The following is a 20983-nucleotide window of genomic DNA, read 5'->3' as shown; positions in this document are numbered from 1 at the left end:
GGGATAGAAGCTAGCTTAATATAATATATGGAGATATACCCATTTAATAGAACTGGAAGGGACCTCAAAAGGTCATTGAGTCCAGACCCCTGCCTTCACTAGCAGGACCAAGTACTGATTTTGCCCCAGATCCCAAAGTGGCCCCCTCAAGGATTGAACTCACAGCCCTGGCTTTAGGAGGCTAATGCTCAAACCAATGAGCTACCCTTCCTTGTACCTCTGGGGAGGGGAGGGGGGACCTAAGGCCTGTTTCCACCCCTTTGCAAGCAGCTGGGTTAGCACAAACAAAGGGGCCAGGGAGGGAACTTGGGCCTGAGTCTTTTGCCAGGTCTCTTGTGTATCAGACCCTCACTAACATACGAAGCACTGCTCTGCCTCAGGGGCATTATGGATATATGGGGGTAGGCTTAGCAGGTGTGTGGTGTGCAGAGCCATCAACAATGGAAGGGTTGCCTGAATGTCTTCTCTTGGGGCTCCTGCGCTAATCATGTCTCTGACACAACTCAGTCACAAGCACCTAGCTGAGGGTGTAGGGAAAGGGTGGGTGTCCGTGCCCCTTGAATAGCCCCTGTCCACAGCTGGTGCAGCCCCCATGGATCACGCAGCCCACAGAGCGCTCAGGAAGGGCCAGAACTGTGACTGCAGAAAAGCTCTGCAGCTTTTTAATGGCCCATGGATATTTAACCAGAGACAGGCCAGGGACAGGCCATGTGTAATGAGAAACAACATTCACATCCCTTCCCTTTATTGACTGTATCAATAGGAATTCTGAGGTCGGAGCAGCCACTGATACGTGTCTTTATGGACCAACATCCCTCCAGTCCCCTGGCACTCAATGAACACAGTCACTTTGTAAATGCTGCTGCCTGCCTTGGTCTCCTTCCCCCAGAGTACTGTCCTCTTTCATCAGCCCCTCTCCCACAGATCCAGGCCTGAGATGCCCTTTCTCTATAGAGTGGAGATCAGTAGCTCATGTCGTCTCGGATGTAAGTGTCGAGGATGAAACAGGTGGCCCATGTTTTTCATTTCCGGTGGCACCAGCACTGGAGCCAGATGATGAACTGAACCTTCACTTGACAAACACCCTGATTATCCTCACACGCAGGCGTTTGCTTTTCACACTGTACACAATTGGATTTATTAGAGGCGGGACCAGCAGGGAGATGTAGCCCAGCAGAATCTGAAGTAACGGAAAAGAGCCCTTCCCAAATCTGTGTATCACAGACAAGCCAATCTCTGGTGTGTAGAAAAGCAAGACGGCGCAGACGTGGGAGATGCAGGTGTTCAGGGCCCTGAAGCACTCCGCATGAGATGCAATGCTCAGCACTGTTTTGATGATCATCACATAAGAGAGTAAGATGAGCAGTGAGTCCAACCCCATCGTTAAAAGATTAGTAAACAAGCCATAGATGCTGCTGACTGTGATATCCGAACAAGCCATCTTCATGACCTCCTGGTGCAGGCAGTAGGAATGGGAGAGGACATTGGCTTGACAGTATTGGAACCGTTTCAGGAGAAAGGGGAGTGGGACTATTATAGCCATCCCTCTTAGCAGAAAGACCAATCCCATCTCGGCTATTCTCTGCAGCGTTAAGATGGAAGCATATCTCAGTGGGTTACAGATTGCGATGAGGCGGTCAAAGGCCATCAGCAAGAGTACAGAGGATTCAATGCATTGAAGCGAGTGGATGAAGAACAGTTGGGCAAAACAGGCATTGAGGCTGATCTCCCTACAGTTAAACATGTATATGCCCAGTATCGTCGGTATGGTGGTTATCGATATGCCAAAATCTGTGATGGCCAACATGGAAAGGAAAATGTACATGGGCTCATGGAGGCTTGGATCTGTTTTTATAATGAACAGAATGAGTGAATTTCCTACTATCGAAATAACATACATGAAGCAGAAGGGGATAGAGATCCAGAGATGGACGTCTTCCTGCCCAGGTATCCCGGTGAGAAGGAACACTGCAAAGTTGAAGTTGGTGTCATTGACAGCTGACATAATGTACCAGGCTGGTCTGAGGAGTTCTGAACTTTCCTTCCTGAAAGGAGAAAGAACAGGAGACTGGATGATATTTAACAAGACATTTTTCTGCTCTCAGTGCAAGTCTAGAGACTCCCAGGAGGTCAAGGTAGATCAGCAAAAAAAATACTCTTGGATGTACACCATTGATAGGAAGATAGGCACTCCCAGACTGTATCATACCTACAGTCCATCTAGCCCTGTATCCAATGGCCAGTTCCAGATGCTTCACAGGAAGGTGGAAGAAGCCCTGCAATTGCCAGCTATGAGACAACATTCTCCAAGGGAAAGTTTCCCCCTAACACCCACTAGTTAGACATATGTTGTGGTGTAAATCAGGAAGGTTTAGAGCCCTTCCAAGCCTTTTTTTTTTAAATCCTCACTGATGTATTTGAATTGTCTAGATACCCATATAAACATAGAGTCCCTGTTTGAATCCTGCTAAGCTCTTGGTCCCATAGATATCTTGTGGCTGGGAGTTCCTCAGCCTACTTGAGCACTGTGTGATTTTACAATTGTGACCTTCCCTTGGACACCATTTCAGGCCCTCCACTTGTGAGTGTGTCCCATTGGCAAGTACACGGTGAAAATGGTCATTGCATTTATCTGTCCTGCATTGAAGCTATTTATAAACGTGTTTCATTGCCTCATTTTATGTATTTTTTCTCCACTCCTGAGAGCCCAGATTATGCCACTGCCTCTTTCCAGCACATGGGATAAATTCTTAGGGACAGGTTCTTAATTCAATAACAGTGACTTGAACAGCATCACTACAGATTTACATGTGTAAATTCATTCAGAACCAGACTATTAACTTTCCCTTACCAAATGCACCCAGGGATAAACCCTGAAACCCAAGAATCCCTCCAAGAGAAGCTGATGTACTTTGCCTGCCCAGGGTTGACTGAATCCAAAGAGTTCAATCATCCTACAGGCTTCTCTTCATCCTCCCAGGACCTGAATCCTCTCCACATGCAAGGGTCTGTAGATACCTGGCAAGTTACAGGGTAACACAGACAGTTACTTCACCTGGGCGGGGGAGGGATTGGCATCACAAATGGGTAAATAGTGCAAAACTGGTGTTGCACTTATATCCAGTGGAGTGTGAAAGTTACTTCAGCCATGCTCGTGTAACAGGTGATGGGTGTAAATTACTTACAACCACTATAACACTCCCCTTTCCTGCAATTCAGCTCTATTCTTTGCTGAAACACTGACCCGCGGTTCTGGTCTCTCATAACTTTTTGGAAAGTCTTGCACAGGTATTGCAGAGTTATTGAGTATACGACCCTGTATGTAAGTGTTAGAAACAGCTTCTGGTCAGTTTCCAGGAGACAGTATCATACAACTTTTCACTGAACCAACAGTTAATGGAACAAACATTGCTAATAGTATTTGGAGTACTTCTGAAATACTTTCCAAAGCAAAAGCCATTAAGCAGTAAAGTTATCACTGCTCCTTCCTGTAGAGATTCCAACAACTCTGCTGCTTGCTTTCGACATACATACATGTCATGAAAGCTTGGTTAGTAACATTTGTATTAAAATGAATAGTTTTGGCATAACATCTACACATCTGTACTTTAGTACACACCTGTCAACCACATTCGCTGGACCTATGTGGACCTACTCGGCAAGCACAGTTGACCCACAGTGTAGTGGAGCCCAGGGCCCCATCTGAGGGTGGGAGGATCATGGAATTTCACTCCATGAGAGAGAAGGCTACGAGGCCTGATATCTGACACTCAGAAACCAGAGCGGGGACAGGAATGCAGGTAGCCCTCTAACTCTCAGGGGTATCTACACGGAAGACATGCTGGAGCCCTCAGCCAGTCAGGAAATATAAGTATGCCTTATCGGACCTGTTACCACAAAGCAACGCAGCTCTGAATTCCTGCATCCACAATCGAGCCAGAGAATAAAATCTTACTAAATGCATTTATTGATTAAATTTCCAGGAGCAAATAAACCTGAAGCAATTTGGGAACTAGTCATTGACATTCTTTGTGGTCTCCTCTCACTGAGCCCTGGCAGGATCAGGCCCAGAGCACACGGCACCTCCAGAAAGGGGACCCCTTGAGAAATCCTGACTCGTGGCATTGGAGTTTTAACACTTCGAGCTCGATTTGAATCCCAGATTTTTGTGTAGCTTGAATAACCCACCATGGACCATGCACAAATGTAGGGGAGGGGTTCCAAAGTTACGTAGCCCTGCCTGGCCTCCAGCCCGTCACTGAGTCACCCCGACAGCCCAGCTGAGTCCTCTGTCACTGCACAGAACATCTGCCAATGTAAACAGCTTGCAGCCTTTCCCCTTCACTTTGCATTTTAAAGATAGTGAAACCTGCCAACGTACCCAATTCCTGATGGAAGGGGAGCCGCTGACACCCTAAAGAGGTTTTCACCGTAAAGGAGAAGGAGTCTTTGGTGGTTGCACGGGCAGCAGGCAGTATCTGTTCAGATAGGGAGGCAACTGTCTTTATGAAGCATGCCTGCACATTCCCTTGGGGGCCACTTGGCCATCAGGGAACTTCAGCTGCTTGGCTTAGTGAGAACCAGCTTTAACCCCTGTCACAGCCAATGGCAAACTGCAGGAGGCCAAATCACATGGTGATGCTACCCAGCTGTTCTGCAGTGCAAGCCCTGCTGCAGGCTCTATTCCTGGAATCCAGGCTAGTCATCACTGTTCATATGCTTCTGATTAGTGACATGGCTACCTTGGGGACAGCCAAGTAGTAACAATGATGCTGTCACAGATGTGATCTTGCTGAATAATAAATAATAATAATTAATAATGACAACAACAACATAGGAGGAGATTTCTCCCCAGCAGCCCTGTTTTCTGTATTTGAAACCCAGGGAATAGCCCAGGGAAGGGAGATTCCACAAGGTTCCCTACATGGAAATTTCCCTTTGATCATTTCCATAGGGGAGGACCCTTCCCTTCTCCATGAGGAAATTTCCATGTATGGATCCTTGTGCAATCTCCCTTCCCTGCCCTGTATACTATTTTTGCAATGCAGGAAAGGGGACTGCCAGGGAGAAATCTGGTTAAACATTGACCCCCTCAAAGAATTCTAGTGGATTGGTGAGGCATGATTTCCTTCTACAAAAACCCTGTTAACTCTTCACCAACACATTACGTTCATCTCTGTGTCTGACAGGTTTGTTCTTTACTATAATTTCAACCAGTTTGGACGGCACTGAAATCAGGCTTACCAGTCTGTAATTGCCAGGATCACCTCTTGAGCCCTTTTTTAAAAAATGGCATCACATTAGTTATCCTTCAGTCCTTTGTTACAGAAGCTGACTTAAATGATAGGTTACAGACTACAGTTAGTAGTTCAGCAATTTCACAGTTGAGTTCCTTCAGAACTCTTGGGTGAATACCATCTCGTCCTGGTGACTTATTACTGTTTAATTTATCAATTTGCTCCAAACGCTCCTCTAATAACACCTCAATCTGGGACAGTTCCTCAGCTTTCTCACCTAGAAGACTGGTGAGGCATGATTTGCCTTTGAGAAGCTGTGTTGATTCTTCCCCAACATAATGTGTTCATCATTGTGACTGACAACCAATTTGCCTGGTACTGAAATTAGTCTTTCTGGCCTTGTAGCGGGGTGGTCGCCCCGCTCCTGCCCGGAGAGGGTTGAAGCCTTCCTGGAGAGGGCTGTGGTGGAGAAATGCTAGGCTGGTTGGGAGAAACAGCCACAGGTGGGGCTACGTCCCAATCAGGCCACAGCTGGCCATATAAGAGGCTGAGGGCCAGAGACTGAAGGACACACCCTCTCTAGCTCCCTAGAGATAGAAGGACCTGGCTGCCTGGGAAGCTGAGGAGGGTACCTAGGGTGGAGCAGTGCTGGGGAAGGGCAGAGGGAGCTGGGGAGCTCCAGCCTAGCAAAGCCCCAGGCTGCAGGACGAGTTAAGGGCCCACAAAAGGGTAGTAGGGCTGCAGAGGGGCAGCCCAGGAATAGGCAGAGGCAGCTGGTTCAACCCCCCTTGCCAATGATGAGTGGTTTACAGACTGCCGTCTGCCCCAGTGAGTGGGGGCTAAATGGAGACTGGCAGTAGCCACTGAGGGAAGGTGGGGATAGGGGGTTGAGGGTTCCCCTGGGAGGGGAGACCCAGAGTGAGGGGGTGCTGCGGTGGGCAGAACCCCTGGGCAAAGGGCACCGGGGTCTGGGAAGGACACGGGGCCAGCGGCAGGCGAGACACTGGCCCACAGAGGACGCTCCGGGCTGGAAATTGCTAATTCCCTGGACGACCAGAAGGAGGCGCCATGCCGGTGAGTTGTCGCCCGGTCACAGGCCTGTATTGCCAGGATCACCACTGAAGCCTGTTTTAAAAATCAGCATCACTTTAGCTATTTGCCAGTCATCTGGTACAGAGGCTGATTTAAACAATAGGTCTCAAAGCACAGCTTGTAGTTCTGCAATCTGCTTTTTGAGTTTCTTCTGTACTCTTGGGTTCATCCCATCTGGTCCTGGTGACTTAATTCTGTTTAATTCATCAGATTGTTCCAAAATCTCCTTTACTGACACCTCAACCTTGGATAGTTCCTGACATCTGTCACCTAAACCGAATGGCTCACATGTGGGAATATCCCTCACATCCTCCGCTGTGAAGACCAAGGAAAAGAATTCATTTAGCCTCATCTTCCTTGATGGCTCCTTTAGCAGCTCAATCATCCACTGGCCCCACTGATTGTTTAACAGGCTTACTGCTTCTGATGTACTTCGAAAAAAATATTGCTCTTATTTTTTGTGACTTTTGCTAGTTGCTCTTCAGATCTTTTGAACTAGGTACGCAGTATCGCCTAGCCCCATTCAAGAAGTATGAGTCAGATCCTGAAAAAAATCATCAGATTGGTTTGAAAATATTGAGATTCTAAAATATACATATTTGAGTTTTGTTTTCATGTGCCTTTGGTTTCTAAGCCCTTGGGGTGCACCTGATTCAGGTTTTCTAGCTTTTCTGCAACTCACTTTTTATAGAAAACTGAAAGTTGAGTTTCCCGCACAGTATCTAGATTCCTGAAGTTGGGGCTTTAAGGAAGACAGGAAATAGTGCGAGACTCCCAATAAAATCCCAAGAGGTAGAACTGCTGGCCCTATCTCAAGCAGAACACCCACAAACTAAGCCAGGGATGGTTCATTAGTAAACATTTCTGGTCACACAGTCCATCAGTGGCAGAGATGCTGTTTCCCTCTGCACTGGTGAGAAGAGGGTTACACCACAGACAGCCGGATGTAACAGTGACAGGCACGCACAGTCGCTGTGTACCTGAGGCATATGTGAGCGGGTCTTCTTCTCTTGCTCTCTCCAAAAATCCCCTTAGAAATCCACTCACTGTCACCCAAGGCACCCCATATCTGCCAGACTCACCAAGGTGCTGGAGTCATGGGGTTTCCCAGAAGCAGCTTTCACAGGTGGCTGTGGTAAGAAGACTTTTATAGACAAATGTCAGGAGTGTTGCTCTGTGGAACCCTGACATAGCCCTGATCTTAGGCTCTCAGACTATCTGAGCACCTTGAATGTATTTATCCTCCCGCCACCACTGTGCGGCAGGGCAGGGCTATTATCCACCTGTGCAGCGGCTCAGAGACAGCCAGTGGCTCCCCCACGGTCACACATCTTAAGGGAATCAAACCCAGCTCTCTTGAATCACAGATTCTCTGCTGTGCTAGACCTGTGTTGTAGCACATGTGGATGGCAAGGAGCCAATTACAGTGGTTTGATTTGCTGGATTGTTCTCCCCCTGCCTCAGCGGAGTTTAGAGCAGCCTGGGGGCTGGGCTGACCTCCACCCGCTGGTAATGGCTTTAAAGAGCACAGCTCACCCTGGCCAAGTCCCTGCAGATGGGAGCCACCCCAGAGTGCCCCCTTGGGGCCTGAGGTAGCCCTGCCCTTCCCTCTAAGGTCTTTGCAATGACTTACTCTCAGCCTGGAATACTTAAAACAAGAGCCCCCTTTGTGAGGTCACACTTATTCAGTCTTCTTCAAAACACAGGCTCTCCTACCATCCAGCCCCATCCTCCTTTTCTCAGGAACCACCACATACCCCCTGCACCATCCTGCTTGCTTGGGTCAGAGTTGGTTCAGACTTGCCACACTCTCTGCTCCTCCCTGGAGGTCCTGCCCCATCTATTCCCACTTGGCCCTGCCCCCTGCTCCTCCTCTGTCCCTGAGTTAATAGATGAATAGTTTCCCTCAGGTTCTGTTCTGTCAGTCTGTAGCCTGTATCCGAAGTGGTAACAGGCATTGGGATCAGTATAGAAACTTTACATTCCTTGAGCTGTCACTCTCTGGTACATTGTAACCCACAGCTGTTATTCAGCCATGATGAGGGTTTGCAGAAAGTGGATTTCAAAGTCAAATTCATGAGTATTCACGGAAATGGAACTTCATTTCACACAGGAAAGTAGTCTATTGCTCCTCTATCTCTCTCGCTCTCTCTCGCTCTCTCTCTGACTGTCTCTGTCCTGTACTCCTAAAATACGTAGCACCCTAAAACGGTATTGGGACAGACATGGAGCTGAGATACCATAATGAATGTGTAAGTTAAACGGAGTTCTTGGGATGTTTGCTTATAGCTATATTGGGTTAACTACTGGGATGGTTCTCTTATGGCTTTATCGGGTGAAACCAGTAGGGCTCTTCTTAATTTAATAGCAGGCTGCTAGAAAACAAGAAGGAAGGGAAACAACAGCTGAAGAAAAAACATCTCTCATTAAGCACTTCAGCACTGAGGTGATCTGGGAACTAGTCACTGATATTCTGTGCAGTCTCCTCGCGCTCAGCCCCTGGCAGGATCGGGGCCAGAGCGCACGGCACCTCTAGAAATGAGAGACAACACCGGAGCTACAAGCTGGAAAGAGGCTATTTTCTGGTTCTAGCCCCATTACCCAGCTTGTTTTCCCAGTTCTGGGAGTCTGTAGAGAGTTGGGGCAGCTTTTGCTGAGCAACTTTTCAGACTGACAGGTACAGACACTGCTGGGGAAGTCTGAAGGCCCTCAGCCTGCCTGGGTCCCCGTTAGAGTGATAGGGTTTGGAGTCAGACACGTTCAGACTGATTTTTGAAAACCCTCTTATTCTCCCATCAGAGGGGTAGCCGTGTTAGTCTGAATCTGTAAAAAGCAACAGAGGGTCCTGTGGCACCTTTAAGACTAACAGAAGTATTGGGAGCATAAGCTTTCGTGGGTAAGAACCTCATCTGAAGAAGTGAGGTTCTTACCCACGAAAGCTTATGTTCCCAATACTTCTGTTAGTCTTAAAGGTGCCACAGGACCCTCTGTTGCTTTATTTCCCCATGTTACGCTTTATTCCTGCAGTTGATATAAAACAGAACTTTCGTTCAGAAAGGCAGGCTGGTCTCTCATCTCAGCACTACTCACAGCCTCCCAAAGGGAAGAACCACAGGTGCCGAACCCACCCGGACCTGCAGGGCAGGCACAGTTGAACTGCAATGTGCTGTACCCCTCGCGCCTGTCTGAGGGTGGGAGCATCATGGGATGCCATCCCCTGAGAGGGCAGGGTACGAAGCCTGACATGTGGCACTCGGAGATCAGAGAGGGGGAAGAGATGCCGGTAGCCCAGTAACTTTGAGGGGTATCTACAGGACAGAGATTCCAGAGCCCTCAGCTAGTGAGAAAATAGAAATATGCCTCATTGGACCTTTTACCGCAGAGCAAATCAGCTCCGAATTCCTGCATTCACAATTAAGCTGGAGAATAAAACCTTTGAAAATGTATTTCCTGATTAAATTTTCAGCAGCACATACACCTGAGGTGATCTGGGAACTAGTCACTGATATTCTGTGCAGTCTCCTCATGCTCAGCCCCTGGCAGGATCGGGCCCAGAGCACACGGCACCTCTAGAAATGGGACCCCTGAGAAATCCTGACTCAGGTCTTCGGGGTTTTAACACTCCGAGCTCACTTTGAATGTCAGATTTCTGTGTAGCTTGAACTACTCACTGAGGACCATGGGCAGATGTAGGGGAGGGGTTCCCAAGCTTCCTAGTGCTGCCTGCCCTTCAGCCCCATCACTGAGTCACCCCAACAGCCCAGCTGAGTCCTCTGCAGCTGCACAAAACATCAGCCAAGGTAACCAGCTTGCAGCCTTTCCCCTTCATTTCACATTTTAAAGATAGTGAAACCTGCCAACGTACCCAATTCCTGCTAGACGGGGAGCCGCTGACACCAGAGGTCTTCACCCTAAAGGACAAGGAGTCTTCAAGGAGGTTGCACAAGCAGCAGGCAGCATCTGTTCAGATTCGGAGGCAACTGTCTTTATGAAGCATGTGTGCACATTCCCTTGGGGGCCACTTAGCCATCAGGGCATCTCTGCTGCTTGGCTTCTTGTGCACCTGCTTTAACCCCCGTGACAGCCAATGGCAAACTGCAGGAGTGAAATCACAGGGGATGTGGGGTGATGCTGCCCAATTGGACTGCAGTGCCAGTCCTGCTGTAGGCTCTATTCCTAGAATACAGGCTTGTCTTCACTGTTCGTGTGGTTCTGATTTGTCACATGGATAACTTGGGGGTGGCTATCACAGCTGTGATCTTGCTGAAATGAAATATATATATAATAAAATCATCATCATCATAATATACAAGATTTCTCCCCAGCAGCCCCCTTTCCTGCATTACAAACCCAGGGTGCAGGCCAAGGAAGTGAAATTCCACAAGGCTCCGTACATGGAAATATCCCTCAGATCATTCCAATAGAAAAAGTCCCTTCCCTTCCTCCTGTGAAAAGGGGGACCCAGGATGCAGGGATTCCCAAAGTTATGCCCCGATCTCAGTGATCCACTGCTAGCTAGGCCCACCCACAATCTCTGTGCCTCCACAACTGCTCTAGGACCCTCTCCAGGTCTCTTGCAGCACAGATTCATTAGAGATGTTCTACCAGGGCTTGCAAGAGTAACCACTGCCCATAGGATCTGCTTAAGGGGGCATTGTACAGGGTGGAGGGGGCTGTACAGAGATGGGAAGGCTGGTTAGTCGAACTAATGGGCACAATAGCCCAGCCATGGGCTGGTCGGGAGGTTTAGACCGTTCCATACCCTGTGTGCAGCCACAGACTCAGTGAAACCTTTGTTTATGTTACAAGGGAAAGGCAGATGAGAAATCTCCAATTTTTCTTGGGGATCCAAAATGTCAGCTCTGTAAACAAAGGCTGCTGCCTATCTATCCCACATTGAGGGGAAAGTGACCTATATTAATGGGTTTGCATTCTGCAGATCCCTGTGCATTTGAAGATGGTATAATTATGTGTTTATTCCCCAGAAAGGGTGTATGGCTGAGGAGCTGGGAAATTGGCTATTGTATCCTATTTGTCCTTGAGTGGCTTAGGTAAAGCACTCAGGTAGCTCAGATGGACTTGTGGAGCCACCTGCTGTTGTGTTGGGTGATAACAGGTCTGGAGAGTCTGGCTGTGTCACCAGCACAGCAGTGTGAGAGAGGCCAGCCCAGCTGAAGTGTTAGGGGGTTCAGCAGTTCTACCAGCTCCTAGATTCCAATCCAAGGGTGACAACCCATCACAGAGGTTTTAGAACAAACAGATACATTCAACAATATAATTCACCAGGACCAGATGATATTCACCCAAGAGTTCTGAAGGAACTCAAATATCAAATTGCAGAACTACTAAATGTGGTATATGACCTATGGCTTAAATCAGCCTCTCTACCAGATGACTGGCAAAATAGTTAATGTGACGCTGATTTTTAACAGGCTCCAGATGTGATCCCAGTAATTACAGGCCACTAGTGCTAACTTCAGTACCAGACAAATTGTTTGAAACTACAGTAACTCCTCACTTAACATTGTAGTTCTGGTCCTGAAAAATGCGACTTTAAGTGAAACGATGTTAAGCAAATCCAATTTCCCCATAAAAATTAATGTAAATGAGGGGTTTAGGTTCCAGGGTTTTTTTTTTTCACCAGACAAAAGACTATATATATAAGTTTTAAACAAACAATTGAATACTGGTACACAGTGATGATGATTGTGAAGCATGGTTGAGGTGGTGGAGTCAGAGGGTGGGATATTTCCCAGGGAATGCGTTGCTGCTAAATGATGAACTAGCAATTGGCTGAGCCCTCGAGGCTTAACTCTCACACTCTACAAGGCAGCAGGAATGTAGGGAGGGGAGACAGCATCGCAGACAGAGACACACACCGTGTGTGTGAGAGAGAGAGATGCGCATTTCCCGTTTAGGTACTCTGCCTTGTTAATTAGATCAGCTTGCTGAGACGCAGCTGCTGCCAGCAAGCTCCCTCCGTCCTGAGCCCTGTCGTGTGTCGCCCCTGCTCTATGGAAGATGGGGTAAGCGGGGTGCAGGAGCAGGGGGGACGGGGACCCCCTGACATTAGCCCCCCTCTTCCTCTTCCTCCCCTCCCCCCCCGCACAGCAAGCAGGAGTCTCGGGGAGCAATTCCAAGGCAGAGGGCAGGAGCAGCTCATGGCAGTGGGGGGAGGGACAGCTGCAATTGCTAGCCTGCTGAGCAGCTGCTGCACAGGGAACTTAGGGGAGCAGGGAGCTGATGGGGGAGCTGATAGGGGGGCTGCCGGTTGTGGTGTTTAGATGCTGCTTGTGATTATTAGAACTGGGAGCACTGGCTTTTGGGAGTCTGAAAGGACAGGAAACAGGAAGGAGGGGGGAGTTGAGGAGGCTGAGTGAGAGTTACAGAGGGTGCAGCTTCAGCTTGGTAAAGAGGTTTCCACTGAAAAAATAAAGTCCTGTTGAAGCGTGTTAGTACCTTGCCTGCTTGATACAACATTTTGGTGACAAGGATGGATCTTCTGCCTCTACACCCACCTGCACCCTTTCTGCAAAGCCCAGGTGAGCCTCCAATTGCTTTTACTGTCTGGAACCATATGTTTGAGACTTATCTGCTTGCAATCAGTGCTACAGAGATTTCTGAAGTAAGAAAGCGTGCTCTGCTAATCCACTGCCTTGGGACAGAAGGGCAGCGTATATTTTACACTTTTCCCCTTGCGGATGATAAATATGAGACTGCACTCACTGCATTAAAGAACTTTTTTGTGCCAAAAGTGAATGTAGTAGCTAATCGCTACAGATTTTGCCAGCGTGAGCAGAAAATACAGGAGACTATAATGCAGTATATTACTTCCCTGAGGAGTCTGATTGTAACTTGTGACTTTGGGAATATGGCAGATGAGATTATTAGAGACCAGCTCATTGAGAAAACAACCATGCTTCGTGTAAGAGAACGCTTACTTCTAGAACCACAACTTACACTAGAAAAAGCAATAACCATTGCTACTCAGATTGAGTCAGCTACAGCTGAAGCCAAAAGAATGAGCAAAGATACAGGAGACACAGTCCTGGCTGTGACTCCTTTGCAGAAAAGTTCACTATCGCTGCAGACAAACAATTGCAAGAGGAAAACTAATAAAAAGCCACTGAATCAGCAAATGCGAAATATAGTAAAAGCATGCTTTCGCTGTGGATCCCCACAACATCTTGCAAGCTACAAAGGATGTCCAGCAAAAGTAGCTTAGTGGAATCATTGCAAAAAGATTGGGCATTTTGCTAAAGTATGTCGCAGTAGCCAGTTCAATCAACAGGTGCATGCAGTTACAATACCAGATGTTACTGTGCTGAGTGTGGACAAAACCACTACTGCACATATTCCAGAACAGATAACGTACACTGTAAACATTTCTGCCATACCCTCAGGCAAATCACACTCTATTCAGCTAATGTTGGACACTGGCTCAGCAGTATCTATACTACCTGATTCCATCTATTTGCATTACTTTAAAGATGTGCCTCTTACTGAACCCAAACTTCAATTGGTATGCTATTTGAAAAACCATATTCCAGTACATGGCTGCCTGCCAGCAATAGTTACTTTTGGTGATTGCTGTGTAACTGCAGAGTTCTACATTGTCCACAAAGGCACTCCTATCCTTGGTAGAGATTTATTGGCTGCTTTAAATCTCAGGGTAGTTAATGGTCGAATTGATCTTCCTCAGCAAAGCATTCTTGCGGTACACACACCAGTTTCAGCTGGGACCCAACACCAGGTTGAGGAGAAACTCGGCTGTGCTTATGGGTTTCTGCATAAAGTTAAAATTTGGAATAATGTGATGCCTGTATGACAGAAATTATGGCCAGGGATGGACTCTCAAACTGAAGCACTCATAAAATCCTGTGTCACTTGCCAAATGCATGATAAGACAGCAGTGACATGTACCCCTCCATTACAGCCTGTTCCTCTTCCTGAATCTTCATGGGAAAAAGTGGCGATTGACATTGAAGGTTTGATTTGAAAAAAAAACCCACAAAGGTACCAATGTGAGAATTCTAAAAATAGCTACAGCACTCGACCCAAGGTTTAAGAATATGAAGTGTCTTCCAAAATCTGAGAGGGATGAGGTGCCGAGAATGCTTTCAGATGCCTTAAAAGAGGCTGAGTGTTGTATAGCAGGGGCTCTGTGAGGAGATCTGTCCCCTTCGGTGGCCACCACGGACCTGGTCGCTGAAAATAGTTTCCAGGTTCGGAGGAGGTCCAGGTAGAAGACCGGCAACCCTGAGAGGTCTCGCGGAAGACCTCTCGGGTGGAGATAAAGGAGCTGCCAGTCGTATCGATGCCCTCAGAAGCGGTGCAGGAAGGCGTGCACCAGTATGCTCCATGCCAGACTACCTGCACCATAAAGGAGTCTCTGCAGGGCCTGGATGTGGAAGACATGGACCTGAGTGAGCAGGCACTTCAGGCCCTGTCCTCCCTCCTCCAGAGGCAGGTGGAGGACCCCTGCAGAGACCCAGTGCAGTCGTGGCCAAAAGAACTCCAGAACCAACATCTGGAGGTTGGCCAGGAAACTTGGGGCCGGGACCTGGGTGTTGAGCCAGTCCCAGAGCATGGACAGGACCAACTGATTGAGCACCAGTGCCCTCCCTCATAGGGAGAGGCACCGGAGTAATCCTGTCCACCTCTGCAGCCGCTCCACCACCCTGCCGTCTAAACCTTGCCAGTTCTCCAGAGGAGACGGATGCGTGGCAGAAAGATAAATGCTGAGATAAAGCAGTGGACCCCCGCTCCACAGGATGGCCTGAAGCGTGGGTGGGAGGGAGCTTGCCTGCCACCTGTCCCCGACCACCACGCCAGACCTCTTGACCCAGTTGACCCGGGCAGAGGAGACTGCTGAGTAGATGTACTGGCAAGCCTGCATTCGCACCAGGTTGCCCGGATCCTGGACCATGAGGAGCATGTTGTTGCCGTATGCTGACAGACCAGCCACAGCTCCAGCTCTCGCAGCACCAACCCTGTCAACATCCGAAAGAGGAGACAAAGGAAGGGCTTGATCGCCAGGGTGTACAACTGGCCTGACAGCAGACACCCCTGATGGACCCGTTGCCCAAAGCTGACCTGCTCGGTCAGGGTCCACTTGAGCCTGACCAGACACTTAGTGGAAGCGTACAGTACTTGGAGAAACCCCACAAACTGGGGCCTGAAACCAAACTCTCGCAGAGTGCCCAGGTGTAATGATGCGGCTTTTTGTGGGACACTACTGAGAGTATCAATTCAGGACAAATTGCTTAGAGCAGGGTAGTTACAGCCCAAAGCTGGAATTCCTTTACTATTAAGGCACGCCAACCCAGCCAAACAGAGAGGATCTGGGGCTCCTCACAGTGGATCTCGCTCCCTAGGCAGCTCTTGCCACAGACTGGCTCTGGCTTCTTGGTGGAGCCTTGGGAAATGAGGAGGAGAAGTAGGTGGGGTCTTGGGGGAAGACATGAGTCAAAGGGAGGGGCCTCAGTGGAAAAGGAGGAAGTAGGAGTGGGGCCTCAAGGGGGAAAAAGAGTGGCAGGAGTGGGGTCACAGAGGGGATGGGGCTCCTGCATGTGGTGGTTACCCTACAGTGAATGGGCTGGGCTGGGATAGGAGCTAGGTTGATATAATATATGGAGAAATACTTATTTCATAGAACTGGAAGGGACCTCAAAAGGTCATTGAGTCCAGTCCCCTGCCTTCACTAGCAGGACCAAGTACCGATTTTGTCCAAGATCCCAAAGTGGCCCCCTCAAGGATTGAACTCACAGCTCTGGCTTTAGGAAGCCAATGCTCAAACCAATGAGCTATCCCTCCCTGTGCCTCTGGGGGGGAGCTAAGGCCTGTTTCCACCCCTTTGCAAGCAGCTGGGTTAGCACAAACAAAGGGGCCAGGGAGGGAACTTGGGCCTGAGTCTTTTGCCAGGTCTCTTGTGTATCAGACCCTCACTAACACACGAAGCACTGCTCTGCCTTGGGGGCATTATGGATATATGGGGGTAGGCTTAGCAGGTGTGTGGTGTGCAGAGCCATCAACAATGGAAGGGTTGCCTGAATGTCTTCTCTTGGGGCTCCTGAGCTAATCGTGTCTCTGACAAAACTCAGTCACAAGCACCTAGCTGAGGGTGTAGGGAAAGGGTGGGTGTCCATGCCCCTTGAATAGCCCCTGTCCACAGCAGGTGGACACACGAAGCACTGCTCTGCCTTGGGGGCATTATGGATATATTGGGGTAGGCTTAGCAGGTGTGTGGTGTGCAGAGCCATCAACAATGGAAGGGTTGCCTGAATGTCTTCTCTTGGGGCTCCTGCGCTAATCATGTCTCTGACACAACTCAGTCACAAGCACCTAGCTGAGGGTGTAGGGAAAGGGTGGGTGTCTGTGCCCCTTGAATAGGCCCTGCCCCCTGCTCCTCCACTTCCCCTGAGGCTCAGCTCCCAGCCAGGCCAGCGACAGGCCTTGGTAAAAGCTACCCTAGGAACCCAGTCAGCTGTGCTGCCTTGGTGGGGAGTAGGCTCAGCAGGTGTGCGGTGTGCAAATCCATTAATGGGGGTGGGATTGCCTGAATGGCTTCTCTTGGGGCTCCTCCGTTAATCATGCCTCTGACACAACTCAGTCACAATCACCTGGCTGAGGGCATAGGGGAAGGGTGGGTGTCTGTGCCTCTTGAATAGCCCCTGTCGACAACTCATACAGCGGCCATGGATCATGCAGCATCCAGAGGGCTCAGGAAGGACCAGTAGAGCTCTGCAGCTTTTTTCATGGCCCATGGATGTTTAACGAGAGATGGGAGAGTGACAGATCAGGTGTAATGGGAAACAACATGCACATCCCTTCTCTTTATTGACTGTATCAACAGGAATTCTGAGGTCAGAGCAGCCACTGGCTCTTTATGGGCCAACATCCCACCGGTCAACCTTGCTCTCCATGGATACAGTCACTTTGTAAATGCTGCTGCCTGATTTCGTCACCATCCCCCAGTGCACTGTCCTCCCTCACCAGCCCTTCTCCCATTGCTCCATTCTTTAGACCCCATCTGAACCTCTCTCTATAGAGTGGAGATCGGGAGCTCATGCAATCTCTTATGTAAGGGTCCAGGATTGAATTGGAGGCCCGAGTTCTTCATCTCCTGGGTCACCAGCACTGGAGCGGGGAGATGAGCTGACCCTTCACTTGACGAACACCATGATTATCCTCTCACAAAGGTGTTTGCTTTTCACGCTGTACACGATTGGGTTCATCAGAGGCGGGACGAGCAGGTAGACATAGCCCAGGAGAATCTGCAGCAAGGGAGGAGAGCCCTTCCCAAATCTGTGTATCACAGACAAGCTGATCTCTGGCGTCTAGAAGAGCATGACGGCTCAGAGGTGGGAGACGCAGGTGTTCAGGGCCCTCAGGCACTCCATGTGGGACGTGATGCTAAGCACTGTTTTGAGGATCATCACATAAGAGAGGAAGATGAGCAGTAAGTCCAACCCCATTGTTAAGAATGTAACAACCAAGCCATAGATGCTGTTGATTGTGATATCCGAACAAGCCATCTTCATGACCTCCTGGAACAGGCAGTAGGAATGGGAGAGGACATTGGTTCGACAGTATCGGAGCCGTTTTAAGAGAAAGGGGAGTGGGACTGTTAGGGCAAACCGTATTAGCACAAACACAAGTCCCACCTTGGCTATTCTGTGCAGGGTTAAGATGGAAGCATATCTCAGTGGGTTATGGATCGCGACAAAGCGGTCAAAGGCCATCAGCAAGAGAATGGAGGATTCCATGCATTGAAATGAGTTCATGAAGAACAGCTGAGCAAAACAGGCATCAAGGCTAATCTCCCTAGAGTTAAACAAGTATATGCCCAGTATCGTCGGCATGGTGGATATCAATATGCCAAGGTCTGTGATGGCCAACATGGAAAGGAAAATGTACATGGGCTCATGGAGGCTTGGATCTGTTTTTATAATGAACAGAATGACTGAATTTCCTACTATCGAAATAACATACATTAAGCAGATGGGGATAGAGATCAACCGGTAGATGTCTTCCTGCCGAGGTATCCCGGTGAGAAGGAACACTGAAGAGTTGAATTTGGTGTCATTGACAGCTGACATAATGTACTGGGCAGATCCGGGGACTTTTGAACTTTCCTTCCTGAAAGGAAAAAGAACTGGAGACTACATGATATTTAACGAGACATCTTTCTGCTCTCAGTGCAATTCTAGAGACTCCCAGGAGCTCAAGGAAGATCAGCAAAAAGCCAGTCTTGGATTTACACCACCGATAGGAAGATAGGCACGGCCAGACTGGATCACACCTGTAGCCCATCTAACGCAGTAACCAGTGCCCCATAAACTACCCAGTGGCCAGTTCCAGATGCTGCAGGAGAAGGTGGAAGAAGCCCTGCAATAGGTAGCTTTCTCCCAGGGAAAGTTTTCCCTCTACACCCACTATTTAAACATATTTTGTAGTGTAAATCAGGAAGGTTTATAGCCCATCCAAGCCTTTTTAAAAAAAAATCCTGACTACTCTAATTGGATTTTCTGGTTACCCATATAAACATCCACTCCCTCTTTGAATCCTGCTAAACTCTTGGTCCCATTGGTATCTTACGGTAGTGAGTTCTGCAGCCTACTTGAGCGCTGTGTGATTTTACATTTGTGACCTTCCCACAGACATCCTTTCAGGCCCTCCACTTTGGAGCGTGGCCCATTGCAAGTGCATGGTGAAAACAGTTATTGTATTTATCTGTCCTGCATTGAAATTCTAAATGAACGTGTTTTTTTTTCTCCACTCCAGAGAGTCCAAATTATGCCACTGCAACTTTGCAGCACATGGGATAAATTCTTAGGGCCAGGTTCTTAATTCAATAACAGTGACTTCAACTGCATCACTCCAGATTCCCCTTTGTAAATCCAGAACAGGGCTCTATTAACTTTTCTTTACCAAATGCTCCCAGTGATACACTGTGACACCCAGGAATCCCTCCAAGAGAAGCTGAAGTGTTTTGCCTGGCCAGCGTTGACTGAGTCCAGAGAGTTTGATCATCCACAGGCTTCTCTTCATCGTCACAAGTCCTGCATCCTCTCCCCATACAAGGGTCTGTAGATACCTGGCAAGTTACAAGCTAACACAGACAGTTACTTCAGTTGGGCGAGGGAGGGATTGGTGTCCAAATGGATGAATAGTGTAAACACTAGGTTTGCTCTAATACCCAATTGAAAGTGCAAGTTACTTCAGCCATGCTTGTGTAAGAAGTGATGGGTGTTAATTACATACAACCACTATTACAGGGCCCTTTCCTGCACTGCAGCTCTACTCTTTGCTGAAACACGGACCAGAGGTTCTGGTCTCTCAGGACTTTCTGGAAAGTCTTGCACAGGTATTGTATAGAGATTGTGTTCATTACTCTGAATGTGAGTGTTACAAACAGCTTTTGGTCAGTTACCAGGGGACAGTATCATACAACTGTTCACTGAAGAAAGAGTTAATAGCGTAAACCCATTGCAAACAGTGTGTGGAGTACTTCTGAAATACTTTTTAAAGCAAAAGCCATTAAACGGTAAAGTTACCACTGCTCCTTCCTGTATAGATTCGGACAACTCTGTTGCTGGCTTATGATGTACATGCATGTCATGAACGTTTGGTCTGTAATATTTGTATTACAATGAAAAGTTTTGACATAACATTTACACGTTTGTACTTTAGTACACACATGTCAACCCATTCTTTCCCCTCTCATCTTCTTTCAGAGATGATTTCTCATGTTAGAGTTGGACTTAAAATGTAGCGTATGTAAACAGAGTCTGAATGAACTCTCCCCTGACAGATAGCTGGGAGGAAGAGAGACATCAGGAGCAAACTGTACTTATATGAACACACCTACTCTGCCTAGATGTTCAGCAGATAGAGAGGTGTTGCTCAAAGTGATCAACTTTGGCTGGTGTACAAATCACTTTAGTACTGAATGCAGGGATAGTAAAATGCTGTTATCAATGTTGTTGTCTTTAGTGTATGAATAAAGGGGAGCAGAACTGTGCTTAACCTGTCCCAAATGAGGGGGTCACCCTCAGCTGAAAAGACATCATTAAGCCAGGGGATCAAATGCCAGAGCCCTGTGAAAGTAAGGGGGGTGGGGACAGGTTTCCCTGGCAGGAGTTATGGACTCTCACAAAGGGTCACCACTGCGGTTTAACCTTTTCCTGCCCATTGTTCAAAGATAGAACTGAATATGCTTTATTAGGAACCTTTGTTATTTTAAGTGCTTAAATGAGATCTGAAATCACTTGTGGTGGGACAGTGTTTCTGCCCAACTTGCTAAAAGCTGAGGTCACAGCAGCGAGGCAGGTGGCAGCAGAAGGTAACTGACAGTTGACCGGATGGATCAGAGCAGAATGATTGGCTCGCGGGGCGGCAACTAGAGAGGCTCCATGGCTGACGGGGCGGCCAGCCTGAGCAAGTGCTCAAATCACAAAGCAAGCAAGGTGACTTATTCCTCCGGTGGGAGGTGAACTCACACAGATGCACCTCTCAACCCTGTGTCCTCCGTGATCAAGGACGACCACAGGTAGGTGAGGTAGCAGAGAAGGGCATTGTAAAGAAACTTTTGGTTGTAGAACTGAAGAGCATGAGGCAGAAGCCACTGCCCCAAGCACTCTGGGGTGGGT

General features: G+C 48.3%; 1 protein-coding gene and 1 pseudogene across 1 annotated transcript; both read right to left on the bottom strand.

Moving 5' to 3' along the window:
* Nucleotides 1–1069: 1069 nt before the first annotated feature.
* Nucleotides 1070–2005, bottom strand: LOC135882447 (olfactory receptor 51G2-like). The gene has a single exon (XM_065409359.1). The coding sequence runs from the start codon at nt 2003–2005 to the stop codon at nt 1070–1072; it is 936 nt and encodes a 311-aa protein (XP_065265431.1).
* A 15489-nt stretch (nt 2006–17494) lies between these two features.
* Nucleotides 17495–18430, bottom strand: LOC135877865 (olfactory receptor 51G2-like; annotated as a pseudogene).
* Nucleotides 18431–20983: the final 2553 nt, after the last annotated feature.

Source organism: Emys orbicularis, chromosome 1 (genome assembly GCF_028017835.1).
Source record: "Emys orbicularis isolate rEmyOrb1 chromosome 1, rEmyOrb1.hap1, whole genome shotgun sequence".
Lineage (NCBI taxonomy): Eukaryota > Metazoa > Chordata > Testudines > Emydidae > Emys > Emys orbicularis.
Note: the sequence above shows the minus strand (reverse complement) of the source record. Positions and strands in the feature narration are given on the sequence as shown.